Below are 25,754 nucleotides of genomic sequence, written 5' to 3' on the forward strand. Positions count from 1 at the left end.
GCAGGAGCGTGACAGGCAGAGCCGGACTTGGATGAAATTCTAAGAGCAGCATTTCTAACTTCTGTTATGGCATTTTCTGGAAATGTGTATGACATGGAGAGGGGTGAGCAGTAGCTTCCCAGACATTCTGGCAGGGTCCCCTGTCACTCTGCACAGATGTCCTCCTGCACAGATCTGCCTCTCTCTTTTGGTCATCTTCCCACACCAGTGCCCATCAGCACTTCTCGGGGGCCATTCAGTTCAACCTCTGAAGGTCCCAGGTCTGGTTTGAGCCCCACTTCAGCCGTCTTTCCTTTACTTGTGCAGCCAGTGGTGTTTCTGTGCAACCAGAGCCCTGATAAATTTTGAATTCAAAGTCCTACTGGTTTCCCTCTTGATGCTTGTGAAATTAGTCCTTGACATAACGTCAGCTGACTCCTGCCAAAGATCCAAGACAACACAGCCAGTTCAGTGGGTGATGGGCAGATGTCCAGTGTTGCAAGGTCTTTGGACCTAATAGAGTGTTCTCGGTCCACTTCTCTCCATCCCCTAATGTATGTTTATGTCTGTGTCATCTCAAATATATTTTAGAGTTCTTGAATCAGTGGCATGGCTTACTCAGTTCGTGGTACGTGGTATCTTTAGAACACTTGGAGAATAGCATTCATGGTAGAGAAATCCCAGCGCTTAATAGTGCTTTACTCTAAAGAGGCAGTGACCAATGTCTTCTTAATGTTTTCATGCATCCAGAATCACTCACTCCCCACTCTATCCCATGGCGCTTGCATCCATACCCCCATGTTAGTGTGTATTACATTATATTATAAAATAAAGATAAAACGTAACTTTTAAGTCAAAATGAAAATGTAAAGAACCAGCTTGTGAGCACCCTGAAGGCAAGAAGGCATCTTACTTTGTCTTCTACATCCAGCATCATTCAAACGTCATTTAATGTCATTTAATCCAAATAGAATATTTAGGTTTCTCAATTCAAAGTGGAGATATTCTTTTCTTATAGTACGGCTCACGGTCCTGCCTTTTGGTAATATGTTCTACTTCTCTACCTGCCATACCCCACCCTTAAAGAAAGAATTTTTTCACCCTGCCCAGCTGATGATGTGTATTATTACTGAATGACGTGGCGGAAGTACACAGCTCTCCTGAGCCTTGACAGCCGCGGTACTGGTCCTTCCTCTTGTCCTTCTAGCGACGCTGAAGGAGCTCATCTCAGAGACCATGATCTGCTGGGCCCAGGAGGACCAGATCCAGGATGCAGAGCTGGTTCGGATGATGTTCAGCCTCCTGCGGAGGCAGTACGACAGCATCGGGGAGCTGCTGCAGGCGCTGCGGAAGACCTACACCATCAGCCAGGTCTCCGTGAGCGACACCATCAGCCTGCTGGCTGCCCTGGGCCAGATTCGCTGCCTGCTCAGTGTCCGGATGGGCAAGGAGGAGGAGTTGCTCATGATCAACGGGCTGGGGTAGGTCATTCCCATCAAGGGCAAGTTCTCAGAGAAGCTTCCGGTGGGAAAACCGGTTCAGCTTGCTACATGGCAGTTCCGGAATCAAATCACATAAAACCTCCGTGTGCCCCCATCCTGACTTCACTCCTCATGGGATTATGTGCTCATTAAATCAGTCACCTTCGATAACCTGAGAGACCAGGGCTACTTGGGATGAAGGGACATGGCCAGAAGCAGTGGGGAGGAGTCTTGGAGAAAAGCAGATATTTAGTTTGAATCTGATAAAAGTAGCCCCAGGGAGGCAATGAAAAAAATCCAGAGGAAGGGGCAGTGTGTTCAACCCAACAAGAGAGAAACGTTTTGAGCACTTGATTTTTTGACTGGAGATCTTCTGAGACTTCCCTCTGAAAAATTACAGCCCAGTTCCTCCCTTTTTTCAGGACTAATGTGGAGTCATTTTCTTCAGTTCTTTGAGACACCTTTCCCCATGACAATAGCTCGTGGCTCTTCCTTAGAAGCCATGTCACCAGAAAGATTGCATTTTATTTATTTGTTTATTTTTAATTTCATCATTTAAAAATTTTTTTTATTTTTATACAATTTTTAAAGGTTACTTTTCATTTACAGTTATTACAAAATATTGGCTAAATTCCCCGTGTTGTACAATACATCCTTGAGCCTGTCTCACACCCAACAGTTTGTACCTCCCACTGCCCCACCCTTATGTTTCCCCTCCCCACCTCCCCACTAGTAACAACTAATTTGGTCTCTATATCTGTGGGTCTGCTTCTTTTTTGTTGTATTCACTAGTTTGTTATATTTTTTAGATTCTACATATAAGTGATATCAGACAGTATTTGTCCTTCTCTGATTTATTTCACTTAGCAGAATGCCCCCCAAGTCCATCCATGTTCCTGCAAATAGCAAATTTTCATTCTTTTTTATGGCTGAGTAGTGTTCCATTGTATATATATATACCACAAGAAAGATCACATTTTAGACATCAAAAAGATTTCCTTTAATTAGGTAGCATAGTTCCCTGTTGCAGATGAGAAAAACTGAAGCCCCAAAAGGCTCACTGACCAGCCCACAGTTTTACTTGATTAAAATCACGCACTAGAGCTACAGCCTTCCTGCTGCTGGATGTTCCATCCTACCACCCTCGAGCCAGCAGAGTAAAGGAGCATCACTGGGGCCCAGAACAGGGACTCTGAGGATACCTGCTGGGAGTCAGGGGGAGATGCATGCATTTTTAAAACTCATTTCCAAAGAGGAATCTTATAATAGAGATGAAGAGACTTTTATGGAAAGAGAAAAAAGCCACAGAATTAGCCTCTCCCCCAGGCCTTGCAGTAGACACAGCTGTGCTAAAAACTGAGTGTGTCTCCTCTCAACAGCTGCAACCCTTGGGGGAATGGGAATGGGCAGAGAGTAACCACCTGCAAGGGATTCCACAGCCGGGTCACAGGATGCTTCTGTGTTTTGATTTGTCTGCAGCTTTATTATGTGAATTTATGTTGAATGACTTAAAAATATAATTATTTTTATGTTTCATTGTTGATCATTTCATTGATTTTTTAGCACTGTTGTCCAAAAATATCACTGGTACCTAACACACAATTGCCTTAAGGAAAGGGTACAGCCCTACCATTTGGATATCTGAAGTACACAGAGACATAGATATAAGGACAAGAGAACAGAAAATAGAAGACCCTTAGCACACAGAGGAAGAGAAATCCAGTGATTTGAGCTGTCTCAAAACTATTACAAGCAAAAAAATCAAGGGACAACTGTTTAATGTCATTAGAAGGAAATATTTCAAAGAAAGAGGGCACTTAGTAGAAATAAAGGAGCACAAAATATTCCTTTCAGCTAAAGAAAGGCCCTCCATGTATATTCTCACCAACCTAGTGCCTTCTTAGCGTCTTTCCAGCACGTCACATGTACATGACTTCACCCCGAGTATGTTTGTGCATTTGTGTGTTCTCGCCCCTGAATTGTCGTAGCATTGAAATAAGCAAGGGCTGACCTCTCTCTCCGATTACCCTAGAGACATAATGAACAACAAGGTGTTTTACCAGCACCCCAACCTCATGCGAGTCCTCGGCATGCACGAGACAGTCATGGAGGTGATGGTGAACGTGCTGGGTGCAGAGAAATCTCAGGTAATGCTCGGAGGAGAATTTAACCAGAACTTGACCCCTGGGCAGGGACACGTGAGGTGACCTCTTCACAGCCACGTGGCTGGTGCCTACTGCCTAGTGACTCTTCCCAAGGAGGGGGCGGGGATGAGCACACAGCCAGGAAGGAGCCAAGAGTTGGGGTCCAGCCAGTGTAGGAGTTCTTCTCGCTCATTCCACCGGGTTGCTTAGTCTCCTTCCCATCCTCTGCAGCCCTGGTCCTTCCGAGATGGAATGCCTCTGGTTCCGCTTAGGAGCCTGGTGTGTTTGGTGCTGTGTCGGGAGAAGGCTGTTCTAAAGGAGAGCACGATTTTAATAACGATCCTGGCAGTGTTCCCACCAGAGTATGCGTGTTTCCTCCCTGAGCCAAGCTCCTGAGGATGTTGGATTTCCTGGCCAGCTCCCCCATGAGGAGCCTGCTGTCAGGGGGAGCTCCTGTTGCCAAGGGGCAGGGAGTGCTGATAGGGCCCACGTGGGCATGTATCCCAACTTGTCTGCGTCCTCCTCAGAGTTAGAGAGCTTCTGAAGGCAGAAGATGGGGTATGTTTTCAAATACTGGAAATTGCGAAGTGCCTGATCCTAGGAAAGCAGTTCCACCAGCATTGACAGGTGAGGGTTGTGAGGGAAGAACAGGAACCAAGCTGACCTTCCTCCTCACTTCCTTCCTTCTGGTCTCTTTTGACAGTGGACTCTCTCCAGAAGATCCCTGAGCAAATGTCTGGATGCCTCAGCAGGCAGGCAGACTGGAGCTTTCAGGAAATTAAGGGCTTTCTAGGGTCCTGAGCCAACACTGACACCACTTATTGAACATGATTGATCGGACAGAAGATGTGGCCAAGCCCTGGATATGCTAATTACTTTGTTAAGCAGAGAAGCCAAGCACTGTAGATGGCAATAGAAGTTGGCATCTCAGTGCTAAATTGTAGGAATCATATTACGAGTACTATAGGAGCCCATAGGAGAGTGGTTATCAAGGACAGAAGTAATTGGGGAAGGCTCACAGTCTGAGAGGGTGATGCTTTGGGGGCTTCTACAACTGTAGGGGCCAGTCTTTACCCAGAAGACTCAGGTTTGATAATAGTTTTGGGTCTTGTTTGTCTGTGATCACCCATCTCCCTTTCTGTCTACTCCCTTCCTAGTTAGAATGGTCTGATGTAGGGTTGTACAGTTTCTCATGACATGTAAGGATGACTGGGATTCTGGTTTGACATCTATTTTCTTTGAAAGAAAGATACTTCAGGAACTATAATTAGCTCTCAGTATTTTTAGAAGCCTCTTTTAGGTGTGTATTCTCTGTCCCTCCTATGAATCAGTCTTGGAACCATCTGGAAGTAAGGAGAAAATTCCTTTTCCAAACGGTTGGCAGCTTGCAAGACTTCACCCTAAGACTCTTTGAAGTCAGCCTTTTCAGAAAGGCCTCGTGATAGATTCTTCTCCCTGACACTTTCTACTTCTCCCTACAGATTGCCTTTCCGAAGATGGTTGCTAGCTGTTGCCGCTTCCTGTGCTATTTCTGTCGAATTAGCCGACAAAATCAGAAGGCCATGTTTGAGCATCTCAGTTACCTGCTGGAGAATAGCAGTGTTGGCCTAGGTAGGTCACATTATAACGTCTGCTGTTGGCTCAGAGGTTACCCTCCCCCTGCTGACCACTTAGGCAATAAAGGGAAAGAAGTCACATGCATGCTATGGTATTTTTAAATATAAGAAGGAACCCTGCCTGATCTAAAAACAGGTGAGATGATAATAATACCGTGTCTCTGCTCTCCAACCTGAGTAGAGAAGTCGCTGCCAGCCAGCGCTGGTGACAGATTTGTGTCAGCATAGTCACACAGTTTGCCTCCTGTCTCTGGGGACCAGTGGCTCATGGTATATGAAATGCTGCCTGAGACTGTGGATGTAGTCTGGAGATACAGCGCCTCCCAGTCCATTCAGCTGACCAGGGAGCAGTGCTAACGAGACCAAGGTCATGGATCCAGTCCCCTCTTGGGCTGCATGCCTGTCCCATCAGCCAACCAACCAGTGCTTTCGTAGCTGCAAGGCAGACGGGCCAGGAGCAACTATGGACAAACAGTGGAAATCCATCACCGTTGCTAGAAAACCAACGCATGCACATGCCTCACTCACTGTTGTGCATGTAAACCAAATGAATTTGTGGAAGACTCAAATACACACATTACGTGCACGTGAAATCTGAAATCTCAGTTTTCCTATTTATCAAATGCAACCATACACTAACCAACCTTTTTATAAAATGCCACCTGAAGTTTTTCTCAGTTCTAGCCTAAGAACCAAACAAAGGAAACGAAAGACGTTGGTGACCTGATTTAACTGTAAGAGCTAATGCTGTTTGAAGCTATTTTTAAACTCTAGGTGGTGACCCCAGAAATGGCCAAGTTATGTGAGCTTAGTTGATCAAGTGACATCTGAGACTTTTGAATGATCACCAAATGGGGGCCCAAGAACTTCCACGTTAGAAAAGCACTTGAAAATACGTGGTCCCAGCTGATCCTATGAACTGATTTTCTAACTTAAGCTATGTTCGAAATCAGTAATGAGTGTGGGGAGGAAAGATAGCAAATAGAGGTCTTCTTAAATTGGGCGGGCAGCCCCCCTCGGAGGACAGCGATGGGACCCAGGTTTTGTGTTTGCTGCCCTCTCCTGGCCAGTACTGTGCACTGCAACCTCAGCTCAGCGCTAGATGGCCTCTTTCTCCCTTTCTTTCTCCTTCTCTCCTCCTTCCTCAGCCTCCCCGTCCATGAGAGGATCCACCCCGCTGGATGTGGCTGCTTCCTCTGTGATGGACAACAACGAGTTAGCGCTGGGCTTAGAGGAACCAGACCTCGAGAAGGTAAGTGGCCCTGGGGAGGCACTGTGCTTGCTGCCCTCTGCCTGTAGCACAGCCAGGCCAAGGAAAAGCAGACGGAAGTCTGGGTCTCCGTCAGAACCTCTTTAGCGTGTGACAAAAATATGGGGGGGAATGTGAGTCACTGGCAGCTGTGTGATAATTAGGACCAAGCATCTCCTGTGGTCAGGGCTCGCCAGCTCCACAGACGTGGACATGTGTGTTCTTTGTGTGTGAAGGCCCAGCCTCACTGGTCTGCATGGGACCCCCAGAGACCTGTGGTTCCTAATAAAGTTCTGTGTCATCGAATTTACATGTTTATACACTAAAGAAAGCGACATGACAGAAAACGGTATAATTACTATAAAGATAAAGAGCGCCCACACATGTCCTCTCCGTGGACAGAGGAGATGAGACTGAGCTACCCGACGTCGTCGGGACGGTGAAGTGCACTCCTGGTGGGGGTCAGGCCGCCTCGCCTCCATCATTTCCCTGTCCCGTCTTGGGACTGTTTCCTTGACTAGACAGCTGACGAGGTTGGCAGTGAACTTCCTGAGTGCGGAGAGGAGCAATCTAGTAGGGGGACAAGGAGAAGGTCGTCCACTGCGTGGTGGGTTTGGGAGCACCTAGGAGTGGGCCCCTGACCCTGACAAGGGGATCAGGAAGGGCCCTCGGCAAAGAGGTGACCCCCAGCGTGGGCAGAAGCTACGCAGCCACATCGCGGGGAAGCGGGTGCCAGGAATGTTTGAAGTTCAGAGAGGAGAGCATGGCGTGCTTGAACTTCGGAAAGCTGGGTGTGAGCAGAGCGCAGAGTGCTTGGGCGGAGTGGTGAGGAAGGAGGGGGAGCAGAAAGGAATGGGCCTTATGCTGCCATTGCTGCTAATAACAGAAGTCCACGCTCCTCCGCAATCACTGTGTGCCGTGCCCCCTCGGAATTAACTCACATGACCCTCAGGACAAGCCTTTTTATTGTTGCCCTAGTTATAGGAGAGGAAACTGAGGCATAGAGCGATTAGGGAACATCCTCAGTGTCGTGGGGTTTGTAAGTGTCAGAGCCAGGGGTCAAAAGCACTGGGCCCCAGAGGCCGTGCTCTTACCTATTATATTGTGGGACCTCCCTGTAGAGCCTGGAGCCACGGAAACCACTGGAGGGCTTCAAGCAGAGGAGCAACACAGCGCCGTTTATATGTTAGAAAACACTTCCTGGTTTCAATGAGAAGAACTGATTGGAACAGAAACAAGACAACCCCCCCCCCGCCCCCATACACACAGGGACTCAGGAGCTGTGCACCCAGCAGCACGATAGGTGATAGCTGTTCCATAAATGCCCTGGGTATTCCTGGTCTCTGCCTCTGGTGGGACAGACTTCAGTCAGGCTCAGCTCTTCAGACATTTAGACAGCAATAAATATCACGGTTTTTATTTGGGTGGTGTGATGATAACTGACACCTGTATTTAAAAGCAGTTAATGGTTCTCTATTTATTTATTTATTTATTTGCTTTATCACTTATCTGTCAATCAACCAGCCTTTTTTTTTTTTTAATTTATTTATTATTTATTTTTGGCTGTGTTGGGTCTTCGTTTCTGTGCGAGGGCTTTCTCCAGTTGCGGCGAGCGGGGGCCACTCTTCATCGCGGTGCGCGGGCCTCTCACTGTCGCGGCCTCTCTTGGTGCGGAGCACAGGCTCCAGATGCGCAGGCTCAGCAATTGTGGCTCACGGGCCTAGTCGCTCCGCGGCATGTGGGATCTTCCCAGACCAGGGCTCGAACCCGTGTCCCCTGCATTGGCAGGCAGATTCTCAACCACTGCGCCATCTGGGAAGCCCCAACGGTTCTCTTTTGACAAGACAGTGCCACAAGGCTCAGTGCCCAGCACCCCACCGTCCGCCTCGTTCACCTGTTCAGTTGATACTGCTCGACAAGGACCACAAGCCTCCCTCAGAAGATGCAAGACATGTTGAGTGGAGGCCAGGAGGCGGGGAGAGGGGAGAAAGGGGACCCAGGGAAATCTGTAGAGGAGGATGGTGGGGTTGCTGCCTCCTTTTCAGGTGGTTCTTGTGGCTCAGCACAGTGCGCAGACTTCACTCAGGCCAGTGTCGGGAAATGCCCCAAGTGTGGTCCCTGGGGGAGAAGGCGACGGGCCAGTAAATGCTGCCATTCCATTCCACCCTTCTGTGTATCACAGCAGGAACCAGGCCTGAGACTGTACAGCAACCACACGCACACACACACACGCGCACGCACATGCATGCACATGCACACACGCACACACACACACGACCACTTATTTTTGTGGCCGGTGAAATGCCCTGCACCTGTAACCCTGAAAACTCTGCCTAATTCCTGCTTTTATTCATGCTTTTCCGGACTTTATTTATTTATTTATGGCTGCATCGGGGCTTCGTTGCTGTGCACAGGCTTTCTCTAGTTGCGGCGAGCAGGGGCTACTCTTCGTAGCAGTGCACGGGCTTCTCATTGCGGTGGCTTCTCTTGTTGCGGAGCACGGGCACTAGGGTGCATGGGCTTCAGTAGTTGTGGCACGTGGGCTCAGTAGTTGTGGCTCGCGGGCTTTAGAGTGCAGGCTCGGTAGTTGTGGTGCACGGGCTCAGTAGTTGTAGCTCACGGGCTCTAGAGTGCAGGCTCAGTAGTTGGGGTGCACGGGCTTAGTTGCTCCGCGGCATATGGGATCTTCCCGGACCAGGGCTCGAACCCATGTCCCCTGCATTGGCAGGCGGATTTTTAACCACTGTGCCACCAGGGAAGCCCTTTTCTAGACATTTTTAAGACCAAACAAAATCTAAGCTCCAAGCATAATAATATCCTTGCTACTTTAAGTAGGAAAAAGTGTGATGATAGTTTCTTACTGAGTTTTGGCTTAGATCCATCATTCTTTCAAAATGACTTAGAGTATTTGCTGTCAGCAAATACATGAGTCATTTGATGAATGTTTATTGAGCCCCTACTCTGTGCTAGGCCCTGGGGACTAAAAAATGAAAACACCATTCCTGACTTGGAGGATTATCAGCACAATGGATTCCCCTCTTCTCCCCGCGTACATAAAATATCAGAGGCTAAATTAGAATGACAACTGCATTTCAAGCACAGGAGGTCTATTTGCTAAGCTTTTAGCCTGGCACCTTCTGAAAAGTAGGCAGATTCTAAAATATTCTACCAGATCACAGAGCTGAGATCTTCTGATAAGTGTCTGGTAACCTGGAAGTGAAGAGAACGCACTACCCATCCTAGTCCTTAACTGGCCATGACCTCTTCGCTAGCCATCCCACACTGAACATCTCAACTCCTGACTTGGGACGGCTGTTGTTGAGCCAGAACTTACCTAGGGACCCCTGATTAGTTGAAGGCCCACCCAGTCGACCAGTGACTGAACATTTTGGTCTTGAAATAGCATGGCCAAATGAACATGGCCAGCCTGCGTACACTGTTGCCTCCCAAGAGACACCCTACTTAGGCCTACTTTTAAATGGCAGATCCCTCTTGCCAGAACTGGAAAATCCACGGAACTATAGCACATGGAGTGTTCCTACATAGCAGTGATCATCAGTCTCGTCAATTGCTTGGAAACAAAAATGAATAAAAGGTTCCAATTTCAAATCTACTAAATTATTTACCTGGAAAGTCCTGGGCTCTCTCTAGCTTCTAGGGAAATGAAAGCCCTTCAGTTCCCAGAATTTTGCATACCTTATAGCTATGTAAAAAACTTACATTAAAAAAAAAAAAAAACCTGGGCACTTACCTTTGTCTTCTTCTTGGCAGGTGGTGACCTACTTGGCAGGCTGTGGCCTACAGAGCTGCCCCATGCTTCTGGCCAAAGGATACCCTGATGTCGGCTGGAACCCCATTGAAGGGGAGCGCTACCTGTCCTTCCTGAGGTTTGCCGTCTTCGTGAACAGTGAGTCTCGGTTTTCCATGTTTTTCAGACCTAGGATGGCATAATTGTGGCGGATACTAGGAAAAGGAAATCCTTTGCACTGCTTCCTCTCCATAAATATGATAGATTCTGTAGATAGGTGGCAGCTGGAAGAAAAATCTCAGGGAGAATCAGGCTAGACAAGGATCAAGAGTAGAATCCAATGGACAGTCCTGAGCTCTAGTGCCGGAGCCTGCAAGGAACTCACTGCATGGGCTTGGGCTTGTCATCGCTCTGCACCTCTTCTCCTAAAAGAGGGGGCTTATTAATATCTTGATCTCACCTGTTTCACAGAATTAAATGCAAGTGTGCCTCCAGATCCTTAGACTATTAGTTGGTTGGATGGATGGATGGATTGATGGATGGATAGATGGATGGGGGGAAGGATGGATGGATGGATGGATTGATGGATGGAAGGAAAGAAGGAAGGATGGATGGATGGATGGATGGATGGATGGAAAGATGGATGGATGGATGGATGGATGGATTAATGGATAGATGGATGGGGGGAAGGATGGATGGATGGATGGATTGATGGATGGAAGGAAAGAAGGAAGGATGGATGGATGGATGGATGGAAGGATGGATGGATGGAAGGATGGATGGATGGATGGATGGATGGATGAATAAAAGTCAGGAATAACTGATCACTGTTAAAGGTAGCTAAACTCCCAGGAGAAAAAAATTGCTATAGGAACCCTAAATATTATTCTTCTTAATATTGATACAAGTCACCTCTCATTTATAGTGAATTCCAAGTTGACACAAATTCTGTATTTTCACTAGTTTAATATGCTGAATATTGTGTAAAATAAGTAAACTACTTTCGTAAAACTGTACCTTGTCTCCCTAGATTCTGCTAAAATACTAATTCACTTATATTTACATTATAGTTATAATAGTTCTCCCTTTTCCCAGTTTGGAGTTTCAGGCTAACAAATCCAGCTGGGCTGGTTAAGTGATCACAAAGAGGGATTGCACCTAATAAACAATCATGCCGATTGTTCTAACTATGAGAATTCACCTAAAAATATGTTGGCGTGACGTGATCATTATATTCCCACGTGCTCTTCTTGTCTTCCTTCCCCTCCCCACCCCCCATGCTTATTTTCCTGCACCATAATGCACTCTATTCTTAATATTTGAATGGTTTCCATTGTCCCGGTTTTTCCCCTTTCCTGACTTGGTGACAGACCTTGAGATGTCTATCTTTTGTTCTCCTGGGACTCATCCAGCCAAGTTTTTAGGAACTTGGGCCTTCTGCTTCTCTCTGCGTGTTCTTCACTGTCCCTCCTGTCTGTTCATCGTCAGCATTGCTAAGCTCCATTTTCTTCCTCTGAGGCCAGTTTCAGAGCATCCTCTAATAGTCTGTCTTACTTCTAATCCAGATGATTGCATGTCCAGAATTAATGCAGAGTTACTGTGGTAATAAAGGGAAATTTTTTGTTAAATAGATTTTAAGGATTCATAAATGTCACCAAATTATGTAAATAGACTGTATGACACAAACCAGATACAGGCAGGACCCATTTATTCATGTTGGCCACCTTCACAGTCAAGATCAAGTGCTTTATGAGTCAATTAGTGGGACTATCCACATGGGTTATGAAGGTAGAGGAGTCCACTGGCTGTGGTCTTACCTGGATGGCCAAATTCCAAAACTTCCTTATGCTTATTAGGTACGACCATATTCAACTAAAGTCTAAACCAAAAACATTTGGCCCACCCTCTTTGCTTTCAGTTTGTTTTATGTCTTTTTAATATATTCTCTACAGTACGATGTCATAATGCAATACGTTCTGGCAAATCTATTAGACCATCAGTAGGAAGATATGTGCACTTTAATGTTTATTGTGTCTCTATTATATAAAGGCCACATTTGGTCTTGGCAAAGGATGTTGGCTTTTGCATTGAAAGAATTAACAGTCTAGTAAGTGGAACAGGCATGGATAGAGGTCACTATAATAAGGTGTGGAGTAAGGTAGGGACAGAGTGATAGAGGATTTCACGAGGGGAAGCTCACATCCTGTTGAGATCAGAAAAAGCCTCCTGGGGGAGGTGATATTAGAGATGAGCTTTGAAGGGTCAGATTTCCAGATGCAGAGATGCAGGAGAGGTGATCCAGGTAGGGAGAAGCTTGAACAGTGGCCTGAGAGCTAAAGCACACATGCTCAGGAAACGCAGTGATTGGCTGATCTAGAGGATAGATACATGGTTGACAGCGGTAAGAGATGAGGTTTAAAAGATAGGTAGGCAGCTATACTAGGGAGAATCTAAATGCTAAGCTGAAGAGTTTTGTCTTGATTCAGTGTGCAGAGAACTGGGAAAATTTTTATCAGAAGAGAGATTGATGGCAACCACTGGGAACTTCTGTGCCCAGGTTAGGATAATGAGTTTCTGAATTATAATGGTGGTGATGGGAATGGGATGGAGGAGATCAGCTGGAAAGAAATTACAGAGACAGAATTTATAGGACTTGCTGGTGGCGATGACTCTGGTGGCTGGGCCCCGGGTATGTTGAGAGAAAAGGAACAGAAGTCACTTTGAAGTTTGGAGATTTTTTTTTTTTTCTTTTTTTTGCTGTGTTGGGTCTTCATTGCTGCGCACGGGCTTTCTCTAGTTGCGGCGAGTGGGGTCTACTCCTCGTTGCGGTGCACGGGCTTCTCATTGCAGTGGCTTCTCTTGCTGCGGAGCATGGGCTCTGGAGTGCAGGGGCTTCAGTAGTTGTGGCACACAGGCTCAGTAGTTGTGGCTCACGGGCTCTAGAACACAGGCTCAGTAGTTGTGGCGCACGAGCTTAGTTGCTCCATGGCATGTGGGATCTTCCTGGACCAGGGATTGAACTCGTGTCCCTTGTCCCCTGCATTGGCAGGTGGATTCTTAACCACTGCGCCACCAGGGAAGTCCTGAAGCTTAGAGATTTAAGGGTAGGGAGAAAAGAAATAAGGATGGTCAAAAGGAGAAAATGGTTTGAGATGGAGGGTAATGAGCTTGTGTGATTCAGGTAATGATTTGCGAACCCCAAATGGAGATGCCCCAAATTGGGGTAATAGGATAGAGATCAATCAGGTAACAGATTGGGACCGAGTAGACTTGCAGGTCACCTGCAGTTGAAATGGTAGGAGTGGACTGTCACAGGGGAGAGCATGAAAGAGAGAGGGATGGCAAGTATGGAGAAAGAAAAAATTAGAATCTTGTTGAGCACCTAGAGGAGATAGAGTGGCTCAGTCACAGCAGAATGACATGGAAGAATTTGGGCTGGAGGATGGAGTATCTTGGGTTCAGATATGGCTCCATCACTAGCTCTGTAAATTTACACAAGTTACTAAAACTTTCCTAGCCTCGGGGGTTTTTTGTATATAAAACAGAGATAATAACTGCATATATCTCACAGAGTTGTTGTGAGGCTTAAATGAAGTAATCCATGGAAAACTCAGATTAGCACACTGCCAGAAATGTAGTAAGCCTGCAGTTGTGTTAGTTGGCATTGTTACTGTGATCCTTACAAGAGTATTAGGGCATTTGAAATGGGAAGACTCTCATAAACGGATTCCTTGGGATCTCAAAGCTCTTTGTCTTTACATCTTTATTTCAAAGTCTTTATATCTAAGAGGTGATTAAAAAGGACTTCCCGGCCACTTTTGTGGCCTCTGCTCAGCAGTGAAAGATGAAGGTGTTATGGGTGATCATGATAGATAACGGGGGTGGTTATGGTGGGTGATGGTGATGGTGGGGGTGGGTTGGTGGTAGGTGGTGATGATGGATGAGTCATAGTGAGGGTAGTAATAGTGGGTAGTGATTGGTGATGACAGTGATGATGGGATATGATGGTTGAGTGGTAGCCATCGTGGGTTTAGCGAGGTGATTAAGGTGAGTGGTGGTGAGTGATGGTAAGTGTGGTGATAATGTTTCGTGGGTAGTGGTGAGTGATGGTAGGGGTGGTCATAGTGGGTGATGGTAGTGGTGGTGGTATGTGATGGCTGGGTGGCAGACAGTCATAGTGGGTTGTAAGGGGTGACTGTGGTAGGTGGTAGTGAGTGGTGAGGATGGTGGTGGTAGTATATGATGGCTGGGTGGCTGATGGTCATAGTGGGTTGTAGGGGTGACTGTGGTAGGTGGTAGTGAGTGGTGAGGATGGTGGTGGTGGTATATGATGGCTGGGTGGCTGATGGTCATAGTGGGTTGTAGGGGTGACTGTGGTAGGTGGTAGTGAGTGGTGAGGATGGTGGTGGTGGTATATGATGGCTGGGTGGCTGATGGTCATAGTGGGTTGTAAGGGTGACTGTGGTAGGTGGTAGTGCGTGGTGAGGATGGTGGCAGTGGTAATAACAGCCAGCACTTAGCATTTTCATGTGCCAGGCATGGTTCAAAGCACTTTTATATGTATTAACTTATTCATTTGATACAACAATCCAATGAGATAGATACAGTTATCTTCATCATTTTATGGATAAACACCCCTATGCTGAGAGAGATTAAGTACCTTTCCCGGAGTCACACAGCTAGTAAGGCTTTTCCTAAGATTTCAACCAGAGCAGTTTGGCTCCAGAGACCAAACTGTACTCAAACCATTATGTAGTATTGCCTTGATAACACTTTCTCCCTAATGAACAAGGAGAAATAGCATTTCCTCCTTTGAGCTGATCAATAATTGTGGAATTATTTAATTTCTGTTTGGTGCTAATGTTTAAAAAAAATTTTTTTTTAAAGGCAAATCAAAAGCTCTTGCTAAGAGGGAGGGGATATGGGGATATAGGTATACATATAGTTGATTCACTTTGTTGTACAGCAGAAACTAACACAACATTGTAAAGCAGTTTTACTCCAATAAAGATGTTAAAAAAAGTAAAAAATAAAAAAAAACTCTTGCTATATCAAAATAATAGAATTAGAAAATTCTTTCTAACATTATTTTACTAGTTTCTATTAAAGTTGGTGTTAAATCTTCTTAAAGAAGATTTGTCTTCAAAAGCACTTCTTAAAGCATATCATTTTCTCCACATTATTTTTATCAGCTTTCTGGGAAGCCTTGGGTTGTGTTTAACGCTAGGAGTACTGAAGCTGACAAGTTTCTGTTAACCCAGGAGTTGCAAACTTTATAGCCAGTGTACACACAGATGTGTCTGATTAATCCCTTCCTAATGTAGTACGAAGTAGGAAAAGATACCTTACAAATCCGCAAAAAGAAAGGAGAAGGAATTCTGTGCCTCCTTAGAGTCCTCGGAGTATTTTAGTGATATCTTCCTCAGGCTACAAGCTTATCTGTGAGGAACACAGTATGTCCTAGCTTTGCTGAATCTGTTTCCCTAGGCAGCTTGATCATCAGCGGTCATAAGCTGGGCATCCATCATGTGACATGTGAAGAGGGGTTATGAGAAGTGACAGGGGACATGCTCGAGAAGTTCTGCCCTGAAGTCACTTACAAATCAAAGCAGCAAACAGAGAAAACCCAAGTAAAATGATCAGCAACATACATACATACTAAAAACTCAACTACACCTACCTACATAGTGAGACATGTGCCTGCTGGCAGGCCAGAAATGATGGTGCTTATTGGAATCTGGTGAAGTGAATATAGGTATGCCTGGGGAAGAAGGCAAATGTTGAATAACACCTTGAAGGAAGAAATGGACATAGTTTAACAGAGTAGTTGGGGGAGAGCATACTGGGGGGGCGTTGAGCTGGGAGCCGTAAAACTTTTAGGATGTGTCATTTATGTCTCAATAACAATGGAGGAAAAGTCTTTTAGGATCAAGAGTACAAAGTAGCATGTTAGCTTTGAAGGGCATAGTAGGAATGAATGCTTAAAAGAATCAGCTGGTTCGTACATTCATGTTTTTAGAGTTAGAAAAAGATGTAATAACCATTCTTCAGTGTGATTGGTACTGATGACCGGGGATGGTTAGGATTAAAATGTCTTAAGACGTTCTCAAATTTATAATCCTAGGAAACGGACAGCCTTGGTCCCTGCAAACAAAGGCTGATAATTGGCCTGATAATCAGTGATGGAGAGTCACCCTCAGTGTTCCATCTGATCATTTCAAGCCTCTACGTGAGGTTAACAAGAGGCTTGAGCATACAGGGTTAGATCATTCAGACATGAGCCCTGTTCTTATTAAATATACAGTCTAGTGAGAAAAGTAGAAACAGATACAAACAATGCATTAATTATACTTGTGTGCAATGCTTTAAGGAAGAGGATAGGGTATTTGAGAGGACTAGATCCTCTGGGGCTTCCAAGTCTAAGCTGGTCCTGAAGGATGAAGTGGAGTTACCTAGATCAAGGTTTTATGTCAAAGGAATGAGGAAGGCAAAGTTCCAGGCAAAGGAACTTAAAACAGGGATTGTGTTTAGAATAGAGAGAGTAAGAAAAGCGATGGGCGGAAGGTAAGATCATTTCATCGTTACTAATCATCCCTGTGGTGAGAATGACTGCTTCTGGTTAAAATGAGGAGAATCATTCCATTTCCATGCAACTTCTTAGGAACATTGAAAAGAAGATCATAATGCGAAGGCAGTGTTGAGAGCCTTTGAAGAAAGGCTCTGTGAGCATACACACTGCTGTTAAGCTTATTATTCATTTGGAACTCCAGCAAAAACATTGCTATAAGCCCCTGGGCAAAACCAGCTTACCTCAGATCTCTCTCTCCCTTGAAAAATGCCCTCAAGTCAGTATTCGGCTTCCCCACTGTGGATTTGGTTGGCAGTCCGACTTCCTGAGCTACAGGTAATTAGGAAGAGAATGTTCTCTCTCTTCTAATCAGGCCATCCTCTCTACCTTGTGAAGCCTTGAGAAATTCTTTTCCCTGGTCCCCTCTCCAATTAGCATCAGTGGTTGCATTTCAGTTCCTTCCTATTGCAGCGTGCCCTCTGCATCCCCCACGGATGACCACAATTCAGTGATCAAGCGATGGCTTCCTGGGTCCATTGTAGCTCCAACCTAATTAGCTTAAATTTAAAGACCTGAGATTCAGATAAAATAAGGCTAATTTGGCAAATGAATTTCAATAGCAAACTCAATATAGAAATCATAGCCTAATTTTTCCAATTCTTTTGGACATTGCGGTCCACGTTCCGTCAAATTCCATGATGCTGATCGCTTTGGCAAGAGCTAAGTTAATTTCAGTGTGCTGGTAAAGGGCTGACCCACAAGTGTTTCCATTCTGAGAACTGAAAGAATCAGAGCACAGTGTTTAAATAAGCTTGACTAACAGGGTTGGGTTTTTTCTCCATTTTTTGACACTTACAATTTCAAAGTTTTAGCTTCATTATTCTTGTAATAGAAAATGACAACTAAGAGTGTGCTACCTGATAAGTTTCGGGGGCGAACAACATTTGAAAGTAGCCAACTGTGAGTTATGTCTGTAACTAAGAATATTTGCTTTCAAATATGCTGATTATAATGGTGCTTTTCTTTAAGTATCCCTCTGTGATTAAACTCTATCATGTATAAATGCTAGGTTCACCTCATAGGAAAACATGTCCTTAAGTCTTAGCATCACCTCTTTATCTGAGCTCTTCTATAAACTGTACAGTATCACTCAGCCTTCTCCTTGGGTTCCTTTCCTTCCCTGATTCATTCCACTATACCATTATTGTGATTATTTTACCTTTTTAGCATCTCCTGAGAATTTTCTTCACATGGATTCTAGTTTAATTAAAAGCAAATTCTTTTTTGGTGTTATATTAGATGAAACCTGAAGAAAAGCTTCTTTATAAAAATTTCAGTCTCTTCTTGAAGGATTGAGCTATAAAATAGTGAATGCATGCTGATGGGCTGTATAAATTCAGTTTAATGAAATATTCTGAATCTAGTTACACAGTTCTAAAACTTACAGAGGTATATACTTTACAATCCTGAATTTTACCTGTGGTGTAGAAGGTCAAGTGATAAAAGGGGATGTCAGCAGGCCAAGCTCTTGACCAAGACTACGGATAGACTCTGCAGGGCTGTGAGACACAGCAGTGTGTTCACTTGTGAGTTTGTGTGGGCACAAGTTAGTTTCAAATATTTGAACAGCAAGCTCAGCCCTTCTGATGCCGTGGGCATGGTGGAAGAAATCTCTGCATGTAGGTTAAACTAATAGACTCACTCTAAAGCTAGAAGAGGCACAAGCATCTCAACAGGGCAAATGAGACCCAGTGAGACTGTGCAGGGTACATACTCACACAGGGATTTGCTAAAAATCTGGAAGAGAAGCCAGATTTTAAGGGTTCCCATTCAAATGCTTTTCTCTAAGTTGATTCATAAAATTTTTCATCAAACAGAACTTAAACTCCTGTGATAGTTTTAAAATATATCTATAAATTCTTCCATGCTCCTTCTTCCAAAAGACGGAGGCTGCTTCTTCTCCCTTTGAGTGTGAGCTGGACTCAGTGAATCACTTCTCATGAATAGGATGTGGCAGGTGACAGTATGTGACAAAGTTGTAAAAGGTACTACAGCTTCTGCCTTACCCTCTCTCTTGGATCCTTTGCTCTGTGGGAAGCCAGCTGGCATGTCATGAGAACACTGAAGGAGCCCTATGGAGAGGTCACATGGTGAGGAACTGAGGCCTCCTGCCAACAGCCATGTGAGTGAGTGTGGAAGCTGATACTCCACGTCCAGTCAGGCCTTCAGAAGACTGCAGCGCTGGCTGACATTCTTACTGCAACCTCATGGGAGATCCCAAGGCAGGACCACCTCACTTAGTCACTCCCGAATTCCTGACTACAGAAACTGTGAAATAATAGTTACTGCCTTAACCTGCTAAGATTGGAGGAAATTTTTAATACAAGAATAAATAATATTACAACAGCATATCAAGATGCTATCTATTATAGAGCTCAATCCTCTAATAATATCTAATGATTTTATTAAAAAGTTTTTCTTTAGGCTTCATCCAATATACAACATCAAAAAGTCTTGTCTTTGAGGCTTATTAGCCCAGGGATAAATTCTTAGACACAAATTAAGTTGTCGTCTGAGACACTGAGACAGAAAGTGTGTTTCATGAAATTGTTTGAACAAGCTGTAAAACTACTTTTGATTATAAATATTGTCTCTGAGAAGCCTTGGCTATCCCTCTCTACATGTGATAGTTCACTGCTTAATTACTTCTTTGGGAAATGATACCCTGTCTTAGTTGTCTACGGTTCTTCCAAAGAAAAATACCAGCAAAATACAATTGTCCAACCTTTAGCTCCCCACAGAGCTAGTCTAAGAATAACCAAGAAAACTTTACCAAGTAGATTCTCACCTGGATAAATGATTTCAGAAATGCCCTGAGGTACATCCCCACCTGGTTGTCCTGGGGTATGTATTAGACCTGGTTGTTCTGGGATATGTATTAGACTCTGAGAGAAGACAGCTCAGGAGCTAGCATGTCACTTCTCCAGATGTTAATTGAGGCACACCCGCTTGAGTTACCATCTTACCTCCTTTCAAGGAAGGAAGGAAATACCTATTAAGCACCCCTCAGGGAGTTAATAAAGAGGTAAAGTCACTTGTGAATTAATCAGTAATCCATGGCAGACTCAGTAGTGTATTTCTTGCCCTCTGAGGACCTAAATATAGCAAAATAATGTGAATAGCACAAAATCCTGAACGGAGAAGTAAGACTGTTCTATATCAGTTAATCATAATACTTCAAATAAATAGAGTCTGACGTAATTTATCAAAGCTCCCCTTTCTCTGCATCAGTATTACCTCCTAATCTTAAGAGTATGTGACAGGATCCATCAAATACTGTTCTCCCAGCCTCGTCAATTAGAAATCAAATCTGGGGGAATTCCCTTGCGGTCCAGTGGTTAGGACTCTGCAGTGTCACTGCAGAGGACATGGGTTCAATCCCTGGTCTGGGAACCAAGATCCCACAAGCCACCTGGCGTGGCCAAAAAGAAATCAATTCCGGGGTTGTTCTCTCCAATGAGATGGTAATAATGCTTCTTTCCCTTAGGTGAAAGTGTGGAAGAAAACGCTAGCGTCGTGGTCAAGCTGCTCATCAGACGCCCCGAGTGCTTCGGCCCGGCCCTGCGGGGTGAAGGAGGAAATGGTCTATTGGCGGCCATGCAAGGTGCCATTAAGATCTCTGAGAACCCAGCCCTCGACCTCCCCTCGCAGGGGTACAAGAGAGAAGTGTAAGTGAATGAATTGCCTTCTCACCCCCATATGGTTGGTGAGCTCTGAAATATTCTCAGTACACGCATGATAAAGCAAACGTCCATAACCTCCCCCTGGTAGAGAAAGCACAGGCTCTTTGCAGTTGTGGCTCAGACATTTTAGATCACTTTGTCAAGCTTGTTGTTATCTTGACTCCCAGTAAGCCTAGTGATCAGTATCATCTTCACCCCTCTCCATTTCTCCTACTCCACTCAGGCCAATTGGCAAATGGAGGAGTCAGCAAGCTCTTTCAGCCCTCACTGCGCCTCCCTATGGCACCCCCATGGGAGGAAGCTGTATCCAGGCTAAGGGGCCTGGACCAACAGGGTTCCAGTCACTGTCTAACCCCAGCCCGTTCCCTTCAGTATTTTGAACCTTGGTGTCCCATCTCATACCTCACTTTTAAGAAGAGCGAGTACCCTCCACTCCCTCTTCTGAAAGTGTTTGATTTGATTCCTTAGGTAAAAAGAAAGCTGCAGAATGTGAAAAATCACAACACTAAAACTCTTGGTATTTAATGGTTAAAGACATAGTACATTATCAGATTGCCTCGTGACCTTCCTTTCATTATGTCTTGTGAACATTTCCCTTTTATTGCAGCCTCTAGATTAGAGCCCAGAGTCTAGAGATGGGATATAACTCAGCAGAGGTAACTTTGCAGCCAGTGACTCCTTTTTTTTTCAGGGGGGTCATTAGTTCTGGTAGGTGATCTGGTAGAGTTAGATAGAACCCCGAACATAAACTGTCCTAAATTTCTCATGTAAAATGAGAAAAACTGAGGCCCAGAGTCAAATAGCTTGTTAGCAGCAGGGCCAGGACCTGGACTTGACCCTTCTGACTTCTTGTCCAATGTGCTTTCCATGTCTATTAAGGAAGGAAAAGAGAAGGAAAGGTTGGTGGGAGCTTTGGGGGTCACAGTGCAGCTCCATGAGTATGTGTGGTCTGCATGATCCGTTCATGTCAGTAAAGTTCATGGGACCCTAGGAATGTCATGAACAAATATTTGGGTCCCTTGAGCTTGGTGAGTTAAACCACCTCATTGACAACTAGAGGGAGAGAAGGAGCCCAATGGAAAGGATGCGTGTTGCCCAGGGTGAGCAGAGAAAGTGATTCCATATCGTGTCTAAAACATGGCCCCACCTGCCAGGCTTCCTATACCTCCTTGTTTTGGTTCTCTCTCAGCAGCACGGAGGACCATGAAGATGAAGAAGAGATTGTGCACATGGGCAATGCAATTATGTCATTTTATTCGGCTCTTATAGATCTGCTGGGCCGCTGTGCTCCTGAAATGCACGTAAGTGATGGGTTCCCAGGGAGCAGATTTGGGGGGCTTGAACCAGGAACACTGTAGATTTCATGAATGTCATTTCTTCTTCTGACTCTGGCATTTGTGAACATGCCTTTCTCTCTGTTGCTTTTAGCCAACATCAAAAGTAGTTTCCATCTCTCGTACCTGATTCTACAGTTTTCTAAGGAATGACTCCTGGGAAGATCTCTGCGTTGTGTGATTTCTCTGTGACACTAATAGGGCATATCTGATACATATTCTGTTTCAAAAGCCTCCCAAAACCATGTTTTCCTATGCCTCAACTTGGTCAAAATATGACCAGCTTGATTTCTTGATTGTACATGTAAAATCCTTTCTTGACAACCATGGTGTCAGGCATCAGGAAGGTAGTCATGGTTCATGTTTGCTTATTTCCCAGAGGTAAGCTTTACAGACATACTAAAAAAAATGTTTCTATTTTTATGGAATGTCTTCTCAGACGTCCAGTTTTGAACTAAAAAGTTATGTTTTCACCTTCCTTTTTTCATCTCTGCTGGGGGTGGAGAAAGAGATTGGCCTTATTTCTCATAAAGACTCACATCATAAGTGAGAGAGGAAATAATTGCTTCCTGTAGGAAAACAGAAAAGATAGCTTTTTATATTTAAAAAAATACTTGGTTAACTCTTTAAAACAACTGTTTGATTTGCTCATTCAGGGCTCAGGTGCCTGCCTCTCTCCGCAGTGCTCACTGCATTTGGATTATGTCAGAGCGTCTCCTAAAAGTACTTACAATGCAGATTGGGATGACATAAATAGTGGTTTCTGGTATTGATGAGGTTATATATTTGGTCACTGCCAAGATAACAGTGGATATGTTGTATTTGTTTAATGCTAATGAAAGAATCAATTAAAGTAGTGGCTTTCAAACTTTCTTTCTGGCCAAAAAAGAAAAAAAATTTGTTTTGATCATAGTAAGAAATACAATTTAATTGCAACCTAGTATACATATATTCCAGAAACAAAATTTATCCTTACTATGGATAATGCACTCTAATATTTTCTATTCTATACTCATTTATTTCATGCTTTTTAATGCTGGTGACAATCCACTAAATGATTTTACAGCCCACAAATTGGTGATGACTACAGTTTGAAAGACATTGCATTAAAGCATTCACTCTTATCTTTCTTCCAGTATGTCATGGTCTTATCTCATAAATGATGTAGCCTGTTTGCAAATCCATCTACAAGTGTTTAGGGAAACTATTCCAGTACGGAAGAATCTAGGATAAAAGTACTGTGGAGAGGAGAAAGTCTAAATCTTCAAAGCGAGGCTGATCAGAATTCTTAACTTAGTATTCCAGTTCCTACTGTGGAACTTGTACCTTACCCACATAGGCCCATCTTGCCATTTCTGTGCCCTTAAACAAATAAAGGAAACTTAAAAGGGGGCTAGGGAAGTACTAGGGTGTCCTACAGTCTTGGGGCAGGGTGTCATTTCCCCAAATCACCTGTAATCACTTCAAACAACAGGTTACACCATTTGCCTAGTCTCGGGAAGACAGGCAGCTTGGGATAGCTAAGTCATCAGAGCCCCACTGGGAAGGTGTTTCCTCCTTGCTTACTGCCCCTCAGACTCAATACCTTATAAACACACACACACACACAGACACTTCTCCCCTGGCCCGTCCTCTGTTAGTGAGGGGGAAGGGCGATGCCTTCATCACTGACAGCCTCCCCTCTGCCCACAGAGATGAGAGGTGGCAGCTAGGGTCACACACAGGTGTCCTCCTGTCTCCAGTCCTTCAAGCATTATGTCTCAGCATGTCATCCAGCTCCCTCCTGGGTAGAGTCTGTCCTGAGCTCATGACAGTTCCATTGCTGGCTAAGAGCCTGTGCCCAGAAGCGCACCTGCTGCCCCCAGATCCAAGAGAATGTGCACCTGTACATCCCACCCATGGCCATAGGATCAGGTTATCCGTCCCCGGATAACTCCCTTGAGAGGTTCACGTTCTCTCTGACATCCTCTGCACCCCTTTTATTGCCTTAGTCCCAGCATTAATCAAACTTTTAGGAAATCGAAATTCCTAAGTCATTTCTACATTTAGCAGAATTCCAGGGTCTGGAATCGTGGCCACGTTGTCACCCCTCCTGTCATAGCCACCAAGAGCTCCTGGTATTGCAGTCACACTGAGGACAGGCTGCACCTTCACTGCTGGGACTTGATGCCAAAATGGCATGACCATTGCTGTCGCGGCAAAGGAACACACTAGCCCTCCTTGGCCAGAGTCATTCCCTCAGTAGCACCTCTTCTAGAAAATCAAGAGAAAGCTCCTCTTCTTCCTGTGGTCGCACATGTCTAGAACAATTAGGGAAACATAGACGTGTACCCACCCCGTCGCCCCGACAAGGAGAACCATTTTACTGCCCCAGGTTTGTGGAGCGGGAGTGTGGGAACCTCATTTATCTTACTCTCCAAACCTCCCTTGCAGCTTATCCAGACAGGAAAGGGGGAGGCCATCCGGATCAGGTCCATCCTGCGCTCCCTGGTCCCCACCGAGGACTTGGTTGGAATCATCAGCATCCCCTTGAAACTGCCCTCCCTGAGCAAAGGTAAGGGAAGCTGCTGGAGGCTGAGCCCTGCCGGTCTCCCCAGGGCCCCCTGCTCACGGCAGGACTCCATCCGCAGTGCAGGGCTCCTCCCAGCCTCCTCCTGCGGGGCAGGTTGCACAGGCGAAGTATCTTGCTCTTCTTCTGGTGTTGAGGAGTCCTCTCCTCCCAGCTCCAGCCGGCTGCTGTCTCCCCTGCTCCCCCGCGTTGAGACTCCCGTACCCCATTTCCTATAAGTACAGCTAGTCCAGACCTCGCTGTCTTCTGAACTCCAACCCTCTGGAAGGAGGCTGATGGATTGGAACCAATGAGATCTCTCACCAGACCTTCCTTCTCCTTTGCCTCTGTGCCCCCAGCTTGTGTAGCCAGCCAGAGCGACAAAAGGATAGGGTCTGACCCAGGCTCCCTTGCACCACAGTACTATGTACCTCGCAGTCATGGATCATAAAGAGTTTTCCCCCTGTGCTACATGTGACATTCGGCATCAGTCCTTATTAACTTTACAAAACCCGTACTCTCCCCAAAGCGCACAGGTTCTCCATGTCACTGCACCTGCTATCCAGGCAGTTTCCTCTTAGCAGACGGAAGAATTGAAAAGATAGCATGATTTTGTTATAGAGTTTCCCAAAACTAGTGTTCCAAGGAACATTTTTATAAAAGAGATTAATTGGTGTACATGTCAGCAAGGGGTTTGCAGTCAGCCACTTTGGGGAATCTATGGAATATATCACATTTTTTCCATCCTTATTGAGATATAACTGACATATAATGTCATATAATTTTAAGGTGTACAGTGTTATGATTTGATATTGCAAAATGTTTACCAAAATAAGGTTAGTTCATGCATACTTCACCTCACATAATTACCATTTGTTGTTGTTGTTGTTACGGTGAGAACATTTAAGTTCTACTCTCATAGTAACTTTCACGTATACAATACAGTATTGGTAACTATGGTCACCATGCTGTACATTAGGTCCCCAAAACTTATTCATCTTATAACTGGAAGTTTGTACCCTTTGGCCAACATCTTCCATTTCTCTCACTTCCCCCAACACGGGGTAACCATGAATCTACTCTCTGATTCTATGAGTTCAATTATTTTAGATTTGACATATAAGTGAGATTATACAATACTTTTGTTTCTCTGTCTTATTTCACTTAACCTTATACTTTCAAGATCCATCCATGTTGTTGCAAATGGCAGGATTTCCTTGTTTTTATGGCTAAATAATATTCCTTTGTGTGTGTTTGTGTGTGTCTGTATATATGTGTATACATACCACATTTTCTTTATCTATTTATCTATGGACACTTAGACTATTTTATTTCTGTATCTTG

The 25,754-nt window shown here is 44.8% G+C and overlaps 1 protein-coding gene across 4 annotated transcripts in view; it reads left to right on the forward strand.

Moving 5' to 3' along the window:
- The window catches only part of RYR3 (ryanodine receptor 3), a 553,341-nt gene that overhangs the window by 403,148 nt on the left and 124,439 nt on the right, over nt 1–25,754 (forward strand). For 3 of the 4 annotated variants that reach the window (XM_059913701.1, XM_059913703.1, XM_059913704.1), the window contains exons 39-46: nt 1,187–1,460; nt 3,493–3,607; nt 5,086–5,215; nt 6,369–6,472; nt 10,241–10,376; nt 20,333–20,513; nt 21,718–21,829; nt 24,296–24,416. In XM_059913701.1, coding sequence (XP_059769684.1) covers nt 1,187–1,460; nt 3,493–3,607; nt 5,086–5,215; nt 6,369–6,472; nt 10,241–10,376; nt 20,333–20,513; nt 21,718–21,829; nt 24,296–24,416 — 1,173 coding nt within the window. The remainder of the gene's footprint in view (nt 1–1,186; nt 1,461–3,492; nt 3,608–5,085; nt 5,216–6,368; nt 6,473–10,240; nt 10,377–20,332; nt 20,514–21,717; nt 21,830–24,295; nt 24,417–25,754) is intronic. The other variant, XM_059913702.1, reaches the window with a different exon arrangement.

This window comes from Balaenoptera ricei, chromosome 2 (genome assembly GCF_028023285.1).
Source record: "Balaenoptera ricei isolate mBalRic1 chromosome 2, mBalRic1.hap2, whole genome shotgun sequence".
Taxonomy (NCBI): domain Eukaryota; kingdom Metazoa; phylum Chordata; class Mammalia; order Artiodactyla; family Balaenopteridae; genus Balaenoptera; species Balaenoptera ricei.